This window comes from Pseudopipra pipra, chromosome 8 (genome assembly GCF_036250125.1).
Source record: "Pseudopipra pipra isolate bDixPip1 chromosome 8, bDixPip1.hap1, whole genome shotgun sequence".
Taxonomy (NCBI): domain Eukaryota; kingdom Metazoa; phylum Chordata; class Aves; order Passeriformes; family Pipridae; genus Pseudopipra; species Pseudopipra pipra.
In genome coordinates, this window is record NC_087556.1 from 4,098,259 (window position 1) to 4,111,524 (window position 13,266).

The 13,266-nt window shown below is 42.8% G+C and overlaps 2 protein-coding genes across 2 annotated transcripts in view; both read right to left on the reverse strand.

Moving 5' to 3' along the window:
• Positions 1–1,369: 1,369 nt before the first annotated feature.
• On the reverse strand, positions 1,370–12,394 carry KIFBP (kinesin family binding protein). Its single transcript, XM_064662260.1, has 7 exons — positions 11,989–12,394; positions 9,862–9,960; positions 6,888–6,967; positions 6,588–6,771; positions 5,388–5,472; positions 3,514–3,626; positions 1,370–2,813 (listed from the first exon to the last, which is right to left on the reverse strand). The coding sequence occupies exons 1-7, from the start codon at positions 12,331–12,333 to the stop codon at positions 1,935–1,937; spliced, it is 1,785 nt and encodes a 594-aa protein (XP_064518330.1). The 5' UTR covers positions 12,334–12,394; the 3' UTR covers positions 1,370–1,934.
• Positions 12,395–12,957: 563 nt separating this feature from the next.
• The window catches only part of LOC135417790 (nucleolar RNA helicase 2-like), a 14,072-nt gene continuing 13,763 nt past the window's right edge, over positions 12,958–13,266 (reverse strand). Inside the window, exon 15 of the mRNA XM_064662257.1 lies at positions 12,958–13,200. Coding sequence (XP_064518327.1) covers positions 13,033–13,200 — 168 coding nt within the window. The 3' untranslated portion in view covers positions 12,958–13,032. The remainder of the gene's footprint in view (positions 13,201–13,266) is intronic.

Below are 13,266 nucleotides of genomic sequence, written 5' to 3' on the forward strand. Positions count from 1 at the left end.
CTACCTGTCTGCTGAGCTCTCACTAGGATTTTAGTGGGTTCAGGGTGCTCCTCTGCATCCAGCTGCTGTTTAAAAGGGATACATACCCTGCACTTCACTCAGCTTTTTCTACCCTGTTGGTAACTTACTTCATACCAGTATTTGAAGGCTGTAACAGGGGAAAAAAAGATGATTTTGTATGCTGCGATAGCCCACAAACTATCATTCCCCAAACTACAGGAAAACTAAGATGAAGCAATCCTTGCTCTAAAAAAAAATTGCTTAAGGTATAGAAGAAAAAAAATAATAAAACACTCCAAATATGTATTGACTTCTTCTACATGAATATGAAAATAAAAGTTAGTAGAAAAAAATTTTAACTTTTGAGTTGGTGGTAAACGCGTGCACTAGCTTTTACTGAAATCAGAGAAAAATAATGTGCAATACAGCCTGCTGAGAAATGTTACACTTAGAAACTGTCTGCCCTACCTTCGGGCCACAGGAAAATCTGAATTAAAGATCTGACAGCAGAAATGAAACTCCTGAAGGCTGACTAGACAATTATTTAGTTAAACAGAAACAACACACTCATGCACGTGCACACACTCCCTGATTCTATATGCACGCAAGGAGCTGGTCTAGTTTTGAGTTTTGCTGCTGCTCATTTCCAGCACCCATTTGTTGGCCTATTTTGTGGTTAGCAGTCTAGCCTGCAGAACTCTCTGCAGGAGGGATTTTCACCACACATTTAAGATGTACATGATTTCTTGCTATTGCACATGCCCTCACACCTTCCAAGCAAACATCTTCTTTCCCCTGCCTTATTTTCCAGAATAATCCAGTTGTTTCAACTATTCTCCTCTATTATTGTAAACATCTTCCCAACTTATCACCCTGTCAGTGATAAAGCTGCTGGTGCCCAGTGGCCCACTACTGAACAGCCTGTCACATTGTCCCTTCACCTTCCCTGGCACTGCTGACCATCAGCTCTTACCATGCCGTTGAACAATGCTCTGCATTTCAGCTAAAACAACTTCAGAGAGGTCCCAAATTGCAGCTCCTGCTAAGACAACACTTGGACTCCCCGAGCAACACAAGAAGCCATCCATGGCATCCCAGGACTTTAAGCTGTATTAGGCAAACGTTTGGAGCAGTAGAGCACAGAACCTGTAAGCTGTGAATTCTCTACAGTGTATTAAGAGCAGGGAATCTCCTCCCACCACAAAGTTTGCTGCTTTCTTGCTCTTACTTCTGGCACTTAACTGCTCATGTGTTTTTACTGAAGACACTCATATGGAAACACTTTCACAACCATTTATTTTGGCCAAAGTTGAAAAGTGTATCGTATCTTAGTAAGACACAGGAAACAGAATTCCAAGGACTCTGAAGAAACATTTAGCCAAGCTAGTCCATTTATTGAGCCTCTATCATCTAGGTTTTGATTAACAAGGGAAAAGAAGAAAACACTGAGCAACATACAAAATAAATATTGAAAACAAGTTCCCTTCACGTGGATAAAGTTCTCTGGGGACAAACATTAGAAGAGATAAAATGCATTCTAGTTGGAAGAACGTGCTTCAGGTATATTAGAAAAAAATTTCTTAGAGAAACAAATTCTTTTAAAAGAAACTATTATCATACAGCACTACATTTAGAAACTGAACCATATGCTGAAGGAAAAAGCCATCAGGGAGAAAAGGTTCATATTTACATAGAGGATGAACAGTACAAAGCATTAGCTGGACTTATACTTTACATTTAGAGTTTATACCACTAGTGTGGGTGAGCTACGGACAAGGAGAGCTCTGAGTTTGTCACAAGGTCACACTACTGCAGGCTCTAGGTGGACACCACTGCAGACACCTTATTCTATCAATCAGGATGGGAGCTGTCTGACAGCACTGGCTTGGACAGAAAACCATCTTAATAGTGCCCATCTCCTCCAAGGCAAATATTTATACACACGGAGACAGCTTTGCTCTTAGCCTCTCCATGCTTGCTGGAAGCAGAGTCACCATCTCCTTACTGAGTTCTAGTTCAGTTTCAACGGCAGGGACAGCATCAGGGTACTTCTCACAATAGTCTACCAGAAATGTGTAATATTCCAATGATGTCTGCATATTTTCCAGTTGCTTTTTGCTATCTGAAGTAATAAGCTTACCATACAGTCGTGCAATATGAAATTTAGCCACCATTGCAGGGCGAAGAACATCTTCCTCGAGCTTTTCAGGAAACACCTTATCAGGGTTCCTCAAAGAATCCAAGAAGAGTTCATAATATTTGATTGCGAACTGAGCCAGAGAATTAATCTTTTTAACTGTGTGGGAGTCTAGTTTCTCTAACCTGTTACCAATAGCTACCTTTAAATCCATCATCTCATAGTAGGTGTCAGCCAGCTCACACTGGAGCTGCCTGCAGATGAGCAGGTAGTACTGGGGGTTCAGGTCTGCATAGATGGGCTCCAGCATGTCTATCCTACGCTTGTGCATCTTGCAGCGCCTCTCATAGTCTTCTTCAAAGAAAGCAAGGACCTTAAACAAAGCACTGTGATCCTGAACAATTTCAATATGGTCAGTAACATAACCATCCACCTGAAAGAACTCTTTTGCTTCCTGAACATAGTTCTGACCAACTAGGAAGATTTCCCTGGCTTCCTGAAAATCTAAAGGATATACACTGCTCACTTTCTCTTCCATGGCTAAGACAGAGTCACATATATCACTTGTCCCAAAGAGGACAGCTTTTTTCCTGCCCTTCTCCTTTTCATCCTCTTCTTTTTTCCTTTGGGCTTTGAGTTCCAACTGCCTGTCTGGATCCAGCTCTCCTATGTTATCCTGAAATGAGAAAGCATACTAATTAAAAATGCATGTGGCCCACAAAGAGAGACTGACACTGAATCATTTTATTTATGAGTTACCTTTGAAATATAAACTAGTGAGCAACAAGACAGAAGAGAAATTATTACTGGCATATTAGACCTTATAGTCACCAAAATAATCAATTACAGTATAGATTGTGTAAAAACATAAAGCTAATATGATTCAGTCTCCCTACCCCGTGTGACAAAATAGCCAAAGCAACAAACATTAAGCCCAAAGGCTCTGCTTCTGCAAAGCATTTCAGCAAACGCTGTTTTAAACATCTGAAGGAATGCCTGAATGAATGAAACGAACACCTGAACGAATGAAATGCTTGAATGAATAAGAACACCAGCACACAAAACTGGTGCACATTGAGGTGATGTTCTCACTAGCAGTTAGTGAGAAGCAATCTGTCAAATCAAGCTGCAAGGAAGTGCAGCAGAGATAAGGGAAATTTGTGAAGCCACTGTACAGGCACTACACTAGCTGATCTATCCATGCTTATCCCTGAGTGCTGCACTATGGAACACTTGATACACTGCAAGCATCTGTTGTGTCATTCACTGGGCAACTGATTATTGCTTGTTACCCACTGTGAATTGATTCCTGCTGCAAACACCAAAGCAAGCTTAGTTTGCTGTTAGACAATGACAGCCACAGAACAGGAAATTACCTCAAGTAATTTCCGTGCGCTTTGCAGGAGATTCAGGCAATACTTAATCCAGCATCTTGCAATTTCAGCTTTCCTCTCTGGCAGGTCGTGTTGGTCCTGCTCCGTTTCGTCTACTGAATGGACATAAACACACAAAAACTTTTAGAGAACTCCCTCAAATGTTTCAAGCAAAGAATATGATACTTGTATTTAATTAATTTTTCCTCACGGTTAGACAGAAACCTGTTGTCCATGTTGGTTTAGATAATAATTCTGTAAACTGTCATTTCTGGTAGAAACCCCTATAGATTAACATGGATTCGCCATGCAAGAATTCTTAAATAGATCATAACGCATGTTCAGAAAGATCTTTCATCTGGAAGGTGTTACACTGAAAAAGTTTTCATGTCTCTTTGTAATAAGAGAAAGAAATCGGGATAATTCATTTTCTGAGATTCAGCTGCCTGCCCAGTAACTGAGGAGGATAAGGGCATTTGTATTGCAATGGGCCCTAGACTTGATATCAAAAAAGGGAACAAAGTAGGGGAAACTGCCTTTGGTTAATCTACCTGGTACAAACATGAGATTTATTAGCTCCACAGCTTCTGTATTTTTCTCCCCACAGTATCCCCACTGTCATAAGTAGCAGCACTTCTGATGTCTCAAGATAACATTTTCAAAAACCAAATGGATTTCAAAGAAAGCTTATTTCCCAGTCTCTAGGTAGAAGGCAGTGAGTTAGCTGAACAAGGGGACATTACTACAGGACAGTAGCATTCCCATTCACCAAAAAAAGCCAGTTCAGACTCAGACCCATCACGTTCATTATCTTTCATCAGAGCCAATCACGCTGTTCCTAAGGAATTAAGAATTGCTGCTAATGTAGAAAAGGCACATTTACTAAATATCTGTGTTATTTTATATTCCAATTAACATCATAAAATGAATGTGCTTGAGAGTGGCCAATGCTGACTGTGCATTGATCTTTCTAATTAGAACTTCCTGCAAGTCCACAGCCCAGCTCTCTGTACCACAAAAAGGAAGGGGAGGTAGGATAAACATTTACTCCACCACAACAAATGGGAAAATCACTATTCCTATTTGGTGCAGGAGGAAGGCAAGATAAAACTTAGTTGATTTGTACTTGCTCACTCTCCACAAGTTAAAGCTCTGTGGACTGGAAGCTTCCAGTTGCCCGAGACACAGACACAAAAGGATGTGCTGTAGATAAGCAAAGACTAAGCCTAAAACAGAGCACTGACACTATCATGTAACCACAAGTCCTTAAAACTGGGGTCAGTTCTCTAAAAGTTTCTTTTACTGATCTTCACACTGAACTGCCAAGTTGTTCCTTTGCATCAATGCCCAAACAAGGAGGGGAGCTACAACTCTAAAAAGAGCTATTAATGAGGCTGCAGCATCCAGCAACAAAAGGCAATTCAAGTGCCTTCTGGATTTGGGGTTTTAAGAGCTGCAGTTTTCCTCTCTATTTTAAAACTATTCCCAGGAAGCATCTGGTTTGGTTCATTGAATCTCTGCCCTCTGATCACTGAGTTAAACTGCATTTTCAGCACATGTACAAGGCCAAATGAACAAACAGAGCCACTGCCACTGTTGAAGTGGGTATTGGTTTAAATTTCACGTTTATTCTGGTACTTTCTGAAACACCAGCAACAAGCACTTGAGGTTTTCTCACCGGGCCTACTCGTAGCCAATCTTGAGCTGTAGTACCAGCAGCTTTTCAGCAGCATTCTACTTTATTGTTAATTAAAAAGATTTTAGAAAATTAACATCAGGATAAGTTTTATGCATGTTGCTAAATTTCAGTTTTACCATTATGTATCAATGATGCTTAATTCACAACAATTTTATTCAAGACTTCTACATCAACTTACCATCCTCAGCAGACGGCACCTGTCCCGCTTGGCTGAAGATGACACTGGCTGCTGCCAGGCAGTGCCGGGCCTCCATAAAGCATTCCTGGGAGAAACAGAACCAGCAGCACTGAGCAGCCCAAGCACTGCTCTCAGCCTGGCCAACCCCCTCAGACAGTGAACACACATGAAATGACAGAACTGAGAGGCTCTGGAGCACGTTCCCCTGGGCACTGGAAGAAAACACACAATTCCTCCCCAGCTATTACTGAATGCAGTGTTTTCTAACCAGCTGTTCTCTCTGCCCCACAGCCACAGCAAGCCTGGCTGTTAGCACTAGCTGTGTACACTGTGAGCATTCTCTCTGCTCTGATCTCCCCACCATCACTTCCCTGCGGTGAAGGAAGTGATGTCTTGTGGCAAACACCATCACGGGGTGTTAGTGGGAACAGCCGGATACACAAGTCAACACCCTGAGTCAGATCTGGGTTCCTTTACCCATATTTGACAGTGCACTGATTAATGATTAGTGCTATCAGTGCATCAAAAACACATGGAAATTACTAGTTACTATTGAAATTAACATTAACTGGCTTAGGTATGGCAGAAAACTTTGTAAGCATCAGAAAAGAGCAGCTGAATAGCCCTGAATATAGAAATTGCTAAATAAACCTGAAGTATTTCCTAACAGTAGATCATTTAGAGTCAAGACATGTGTGAAGGCAAATAGTTGCCAACTTACATATTCAATTTAATGTTCACACAGGCTCAGACAATTCTAAAGCACATGTTAAGGTACAATGGACACTAACTTAGAGAAAACATACAGTGTGCCATACCTTGGCTCTCAGACGGTTTTGTTTTTAAACTTTATTATAAGAGAACAATGTAAGAAAGAGTTTTAAATTAAATTATTATAACCTTCAAGTTTTACTTACGAACATCACATCATTGCTAACACTTCATTAACTACAGAGCTTCTCTCATGTCTACACCCCTGCTCATTTTCGCCATTGCTGTCACAACAGCACAGGAAAGCCACTACGTCCTCCTCAAAAAAACCTGAGAGATGTTTCATGTCAGAAGGCAACTTGTGGTTTTATAGGTGTACATTTTAAATTCGGCATGGAGCCCTGTCTCAAAGAGCTGTTTAAAACAATTGTCTTACTTGACAGTTACATTGGTGATACAATTACAGCCGATAAACACTGGATGCCTGACCTTGGAGAGATAGTACTGTGACAAAGTAGCAGCATTGCGAGCCCATTCCACTGGGTAGTAGCCACAGTACTCCAGCTGGCGTTTCAGAGTGGTGTGGCAGTACTGAGCAGCCTTCTCAATCATGTCCAGGTGCTGGTAGACTTGTGCTAGGTAATACAGAGTATGTGTGTAGGCTTTTTCAAATCTGGAAAAAACAACAGTCTCTTTAGACTGCTTTTTTTTTCCCCTCCCTAAATACACCCTTACAATTTTAAAAAAAAAAAAAGTAATAATAACGTAGGTATGCTGCTCCACACCCACCTTTTGGATCTTTCTTGGTCGGTAAGTTTTTCTTCTTCTGCCATGAAATGTTCACTGGGATCCAGGGGAGGATTTCCATCCTGCAAGGGTACATGCCACATTCAGCAAACTACATTTCTTTCCCTGCAGCACAGTGCTCCCTCTCCTGGCTGCACATCATTTACCATTTTGCAATCTCAAATTCCAATCCCAGCTTCATTTAATGCACTTACACCTCAGTGCCATGTCTGCAGAGCAATTCTACAAAGCTCAGGAGATTCAGAGCACAAAGGTCAGAGTTCCACATGGAATTATAAGGTTTTCAGCTTGTAAAAGACTTCTGCTTACATCCTTGAACACAGCGCTTGCTGCCTGCACCCGAAATACTCTGCCTGGGTTCCACAGGACTGTAACTGGGCATCTTTATTTTGTACAATAACAGAACGGGCACCAATTTAACACCAGGCATGTCTTCAAGTGTGAAATATTCGTTTGCACAGCTGCACTAATCAGCAGCAAGAAAACATCCTGCAGGAAGTACTGCAGAGAACACGCTGTGCAGAGTGCTCAGCAGAGCTGCTGGAAACAGCAACTGCTCTGAAGGGACTCCAGACACACACATGCTGGTGATTTACTCACATACACCAGTGAGACAACAGGCAATGTCTCAGTATGCAGCTTGTCCAGCCCTTTCCTGACCTCATCTATTTCTTAGCCCAAGAGAAAGTAAGGCAACAAATAAAAAGCAGTTGAGATAAATACTTTTCATAAGACAATACAGACTCGGGCAGGAACAGGAGTAAGGGCAGAGAATGCACTCTACAGGGAAGAAAAGATATTCTTATGTTTGAGCTGCTTCTCATCAAAAATCCCTGAATGGATCTGCTTGTTTGCTTTTAATAGAAGTGGTCTATTCATCTTAAAAAATGAAAAAATGCATCTGAAACAGACAGTGACAAATTAAAGTGTGTTTAACCTACATGAGGTGTGCAGATTTTTGCACACGATCTTTTAATCTTTAGGTTTTTCTGTTTATACCTCATTAGCTTTTAAGATGTGAGTTTATAACCCTCCATCTCGTTTTCCTTAGATACAAAGGCTCCCAAACCTTCCAACAAGATTTGGAGCATATTCTGGCAAGACTAGAGCTATTCCTGTCAATAAAGCAACTGAAATGACATGGTAAGTAACACCCTTGCCTCCTTCCTGTGTCTACAGATTTATCCTCTGGTGTCAAGCCTTATGCCTTTACTTATCCTCAGGAAGAGCTCTGCAATTCTCCTTTCTAGGTGGACTTCATTAGCCCAAGCTCCTTGCCTTGGTTTTGCTTCAGTGGGGGGAAACCACCCTACCCAATTTGTAAGCTCAGGAAAATGTCTCAGTAATCAACAGTTTACCAAAGGCTCCCTGACAGGAAGGATTCCTGACAGCCTAAAAATGGGGACTGTTAAGAAAAGTATATTCACATTTTTATAATTTGTGAAAGACAAATACTGACATGGCTGTATAAATCCTAAGGATCAAACACCACTGCAAGGAACTCAAGTCCTATTTATAAACCATAAAGCAGTTAGACAAGCCCTGTGGTTTGGGTTTGTTGTGAGAGTTATTAATTCTTTGCAGATTATCTCAGGTACAGTCAGTATTTTCAGAGAAACATGACCCAAGTCCGATAAAGTCACCACAGAAACATTATTTTGCTGGACTTTCTTTTAAAAGAAAGTCTTTTGATATAGCTACACAATGCCTTGAACTGTAAGTGGCAAGTAAAAAAATGTTGGGGAAAACCTGTGGAAGTGATCTGGCATGGGCTTATTAACAGTCAGGTATGTATGGCAGCAAAGCCCCAGAAGGAATATTCAAGTAGCTAATACTAACAAAAATTAACAGTTTCAGAAAAGTCCACAGTGAAAATGTGAAGTATTTGGCAGCACTGTTGAACCCACTACATGGTAGTACCAGTCCAATTTCATAATCACTGGAACAAGTGCCAGAAACTTTTAGAGGCGATGTGAAAGCAGATGATATTTACACCCAGGGCTGGGTATAAATATCAAAGTTGATCATCAGGAATTAATTAGAGAGAGGGTCTGCAGAGAGATGTACTGTCTCCACTGAACCAGAGGGCAGAAAATAAATTGAGAAGCTTTTCAGTGGGTTTTTTTTCTGGATCCATTTCCTATCAGTGTAGGCCAGCACAGCTGCATAGGTGGAAACAGAGCAGTAACCAACCAATAAAGACTAACCCATTCTAAAGATCTCCAGGGGAATCATCTGTGCTATAAACCAACTTCATATAAAACCTGGACTGCAATTTCATGAATCTAAGGTCTGTCCAACCTGTACAGCTGTCCTGAGACACAGCTACTGCTCCTTGAAGGCAACAAATGTTTTTACCTCACTCAAGAACTGTCCTTGAGGCAAGTCAGTGTAGAAACAGCTTTGCAAAGAGCTTAAAAATAGCACAAGGGAGTCTTTGTCAGATACACAGCGGAATCCACAGCTCAAAAGGTTGTTTAATATGCATGAGAGGGTTAGCTGTTTGTAAGATTGTCCTCTTGGATATGGAACTAAACTACTTGTCTCTACAAAACACTGCACTGTCAGAGCAAACCATCCAAATATTACAGTTTTGCTTCCTCTTCCCACTGAAAGTAATGGATTGACACTGTACATCACTTCCAAGATAAGATTTAATAATAGTCCTCTTTAAAATCCAGATTCTACCTGGCTTCAACTTTGGATTACTAAAGGGCTTTCAAAAGGGACCATTATTTTTGAGCAAACTTATTTTCCACTTTGAAATCAGCAAGCAATGCCCTGGTTTGCCTTGTGCTATACAGCAGGACAACTCCTGTCACTTGCCAAAGGTACCACAGCAGCCAGGATAAAGGGTAGAAACTCAATTTCCATTATATGGTTATTTCAAAGATTACTTAAACTGCAGGTGGCAGTTTCAGTGAAAGTAAGACCTGCCACAGTGCTAACACAGTACCTCTTTCATGTATTGGTTATACAAGGCTTCTGCAGATTCCAAGTAAGTTTGTGCAGTTTCAATTTCATCCCTTCGAGACCACAGGATACCCAGGTTGTTCTAAAAGTAAAAGGAAAAAAAAAACCCCAGTTATTTTCCCATTGTGTTCCATTTACATTACACGGTTTCTCCAAACAATTCAGTCTTCATCATATATTTGTGTTCTGATACAATGAATTTCAAAAAGCAAAAATGGTGCCCATCCACTTGACTGTGAATTGCTAAAAAAAGAAGGGGTTCTCACACAGCAAACTTCACACACAAAATTCACCTCTCTGACTGTAACTTTCTGTGTTTATTCTGCCAGGTAAGGATTGGTGTGTCCAAATAATGAGCTTTTTCCAAGCATATTCCGCATCCAATTCATGCAGCTTTTACATCACATACATATGTCAGAAAAAGAGACAACACATTAAAAATTTTTACCATGACTCCACTGAAAGAGTTAACAGGAAAAAGATATGGTGGGAATGAATGCTTGTAAATTTTCAACAACAGAAAGAGATGAAAAGTGCCTTTAAGATGCAAAAGCTATTGACTACTGCCTTCAAATTTAAGTTAAAGCAACGTACATAGCAAGTTACTGCATCTGTGAATCCACCTTTTACAAAAACTACCTCTAATTTTATTAATAAGATGAAGGTGTTAATAACAGTCTATATCTGATGTGCTAATTTAAGTCCTAGGCAGTGCTGTTACAAAATCCAAGAGGGCTAAAAAAAAAAACCCCAAACCTTCAAAATAGTTAGAATGTGTAGTCGTATGCCAGCCTAGTACCCTTTTTAGTTCCATTCATTTTGTTATTTTTATAAGAAAGCACATCACATGTTGTTTATGAACTGAAATACTTTGCCTTAGGCCAAGCAGTGGAACAGACCAAATTCCATTAGACAGAAAGTGTGATACACAATCTTAAGAAGAAGCTCAGAAAATCAGAAGCAGGAAACAGGAATGCTCCTTCTTTCAAAATAGCAGTCAGTGCTGTGGCAGCACACTCTAGACTCCCAGGATCTGGAGAAGTACAGCCACTGATGGCAATTTTGCACAACAAACTTCATCCTGCTGCTCCCTAAAGGCCCCCAAACACTCATGTCCATGCAAACTTTTGCTTAACAGAGACAAGACCTGCTTTCCCACACACCATTTAGAAGCACAGTGGAATCCCTGGCCCTCAGCCACAAGAGCCACCAGGAACATGTGGGAAGATATTATCTGGTTTTGGCTCCAGCAATCTCTGCCTTACAATGAGTAACAGATTCATAGCGGTGCACTGAAGGACGAGCAGATGTAACCTCACAATTCCAGACAACTCCGCTAATTTAGCCAGCATAAGACAAGTCACTGTTTAACTGGCACCTTTTCCACATCAGCACACAATTCCTTGACAGTATTGCAATGTTTGATAAGGGAGCACTACTGAACCTTTTCTATGGAGCAACCATTTTTGACAGAGACATCTAAATAACTGCTCTATTTAATTTACAGTCTAGAGACAGATACCTGACTATACACCAGCTGCCATGGCAGAGCGGGTCCACAAAGGCCCTTTTGTGAATCTTCATGTGGCAAGAATTGATTTTGATAAGAGTATTATTTTATTCAGAATAAAGACATGAATATTATTACTTCGAGCCCCAACAAAACTGTATTTACTCATCCGGGACAAAATTTAATAGCTTAAAAGAGAACAGATGAGGCTGAAAAGCAAACAATTTACCATTTACACATCAATAAAAGCATCTCCCAACTTCACTTTGACGACAAACAAGTTAAGGAATCACAAATGATGGATATACTGAGGTCTTCTACTAATTTATTCCTGCCCAGCTCTTACCAGTTCTGTCTCGGTCTGTCCAGAGGAACACGCTGCTTTGTCAACACACAATTTCCATTGCGAGAACACACTTTAGATGCCCTGCACGCCCAGAGGCATCAGCAGAAGGCTTAAAACAGAGACCCCCTCCACAGCCAGCCCCCGGGAATGATTTCTTCCGGCAGGAACTGGGGCCATGTTTATGATGGTTACCCAGGCAGTGCCTGTCAGGACACGGGGGTGCCTCCCCCCTCCCCGCGGCCTCCCCCGCCCACCTGGGCCTGGATGTAGAGGGACACGCAGTCCGGGGACAGGCGGTGCGGCTCCAGGAGCTGCGTGCAGCGCTGCAGGTGCTCCTCGCCGGCCGACAGCTCCTCGGTGTCGGTGTGGTTGACGCCCAGCTCGTACTCCAGCACGGCCCGCCGCACGGCCAGCACCCGCGCCTCGCCGCCCTCCTCGGCGGCGCTCAGCAGCTGCTTCACCTCCTGCAGCAGCGCCCGGGCGCTGTACTTGGAGCGGTACGGCTCCGTCTCGGGGTCCTTCAGCGACTCCACGGCCGAGAGCGTGCGGGCGGCGCGGAACTTCTCGCACACCGCGGACCACCCGCCGCCCGCCGCCATCTTCCCGCGCCGCCGCCCCGCCCCGCGCGGCCTTCCCGATCCCGCCCCGATCCCGCCCCGCCGTCAGCCAACGCCCCCTCAGCGGGGCCGTTCCGATCCCGCCCCGCCGCCACCCAGCGCCCCCTCAGCGGGGCCATCCCGATCCCGATCCTGATCCTGCCCCGCCGCCATCCAGCGCCCCCTCAGCGGGCCCCCATCTTTCCAACCCTTCGGGGTTCCCTCCCCGCAGTCTGTGACAGGCTGGAAGACCGTGAAGGAGCTGTCAAACAGAAGCACCCTAAAGGAAACTGGAGCCCCAACATCCATGGGATGCTCTGGAGGAAGGGTGCTGAGAGGTTGATGTCAGATTTTTCTGAAAAAAATTTTAGAACCAGATTTCTTAATGCAAGGGCTGCTGAATGGGCGAGGTTTGGTGGCTGTCCGAGTTTGGATGAGCGCTACTCCCCACAGTGTCAAGTTTCCAGGCACATGCACCACCTCAGGACAGGGATGCCCTTACAGACAGCAGCTGCTTTGCTGGGCAGGAAGAAAAATCTCCCAAAACACCCAGTTATCTCAGCAAACATGGTTTTTAGTTATCCTCAAAGACAGGCTGCTTTATCAAGGAATAAAGACAAAGAGGAGTTCTAACAGGCTTTTACTGTTTGATAAAATTCAGCTCAGTCCCAAGTCTGTACTGGAGGTTAATCGAGCGTTCTGTTAAAGTCCCCGGTTCCCACTCTTGAACCAGCTGTTCCTCTTGAAGTTGCCTTGCCTTCCATTTCCAAACTTTGAGAACCCTCGTCCTGCCTCCTGGGGATACTCTTCCAGTTCAGGCAACTCCTTTGCCACCGACAGCTGCCAGCGCCTGGTGTCCTTCCACTGTTCCTGAAACAAGACCATGTAACAAGACTTTATGTGCCTGCAGGAGTGTCCAAGGTACCTGTATCATTA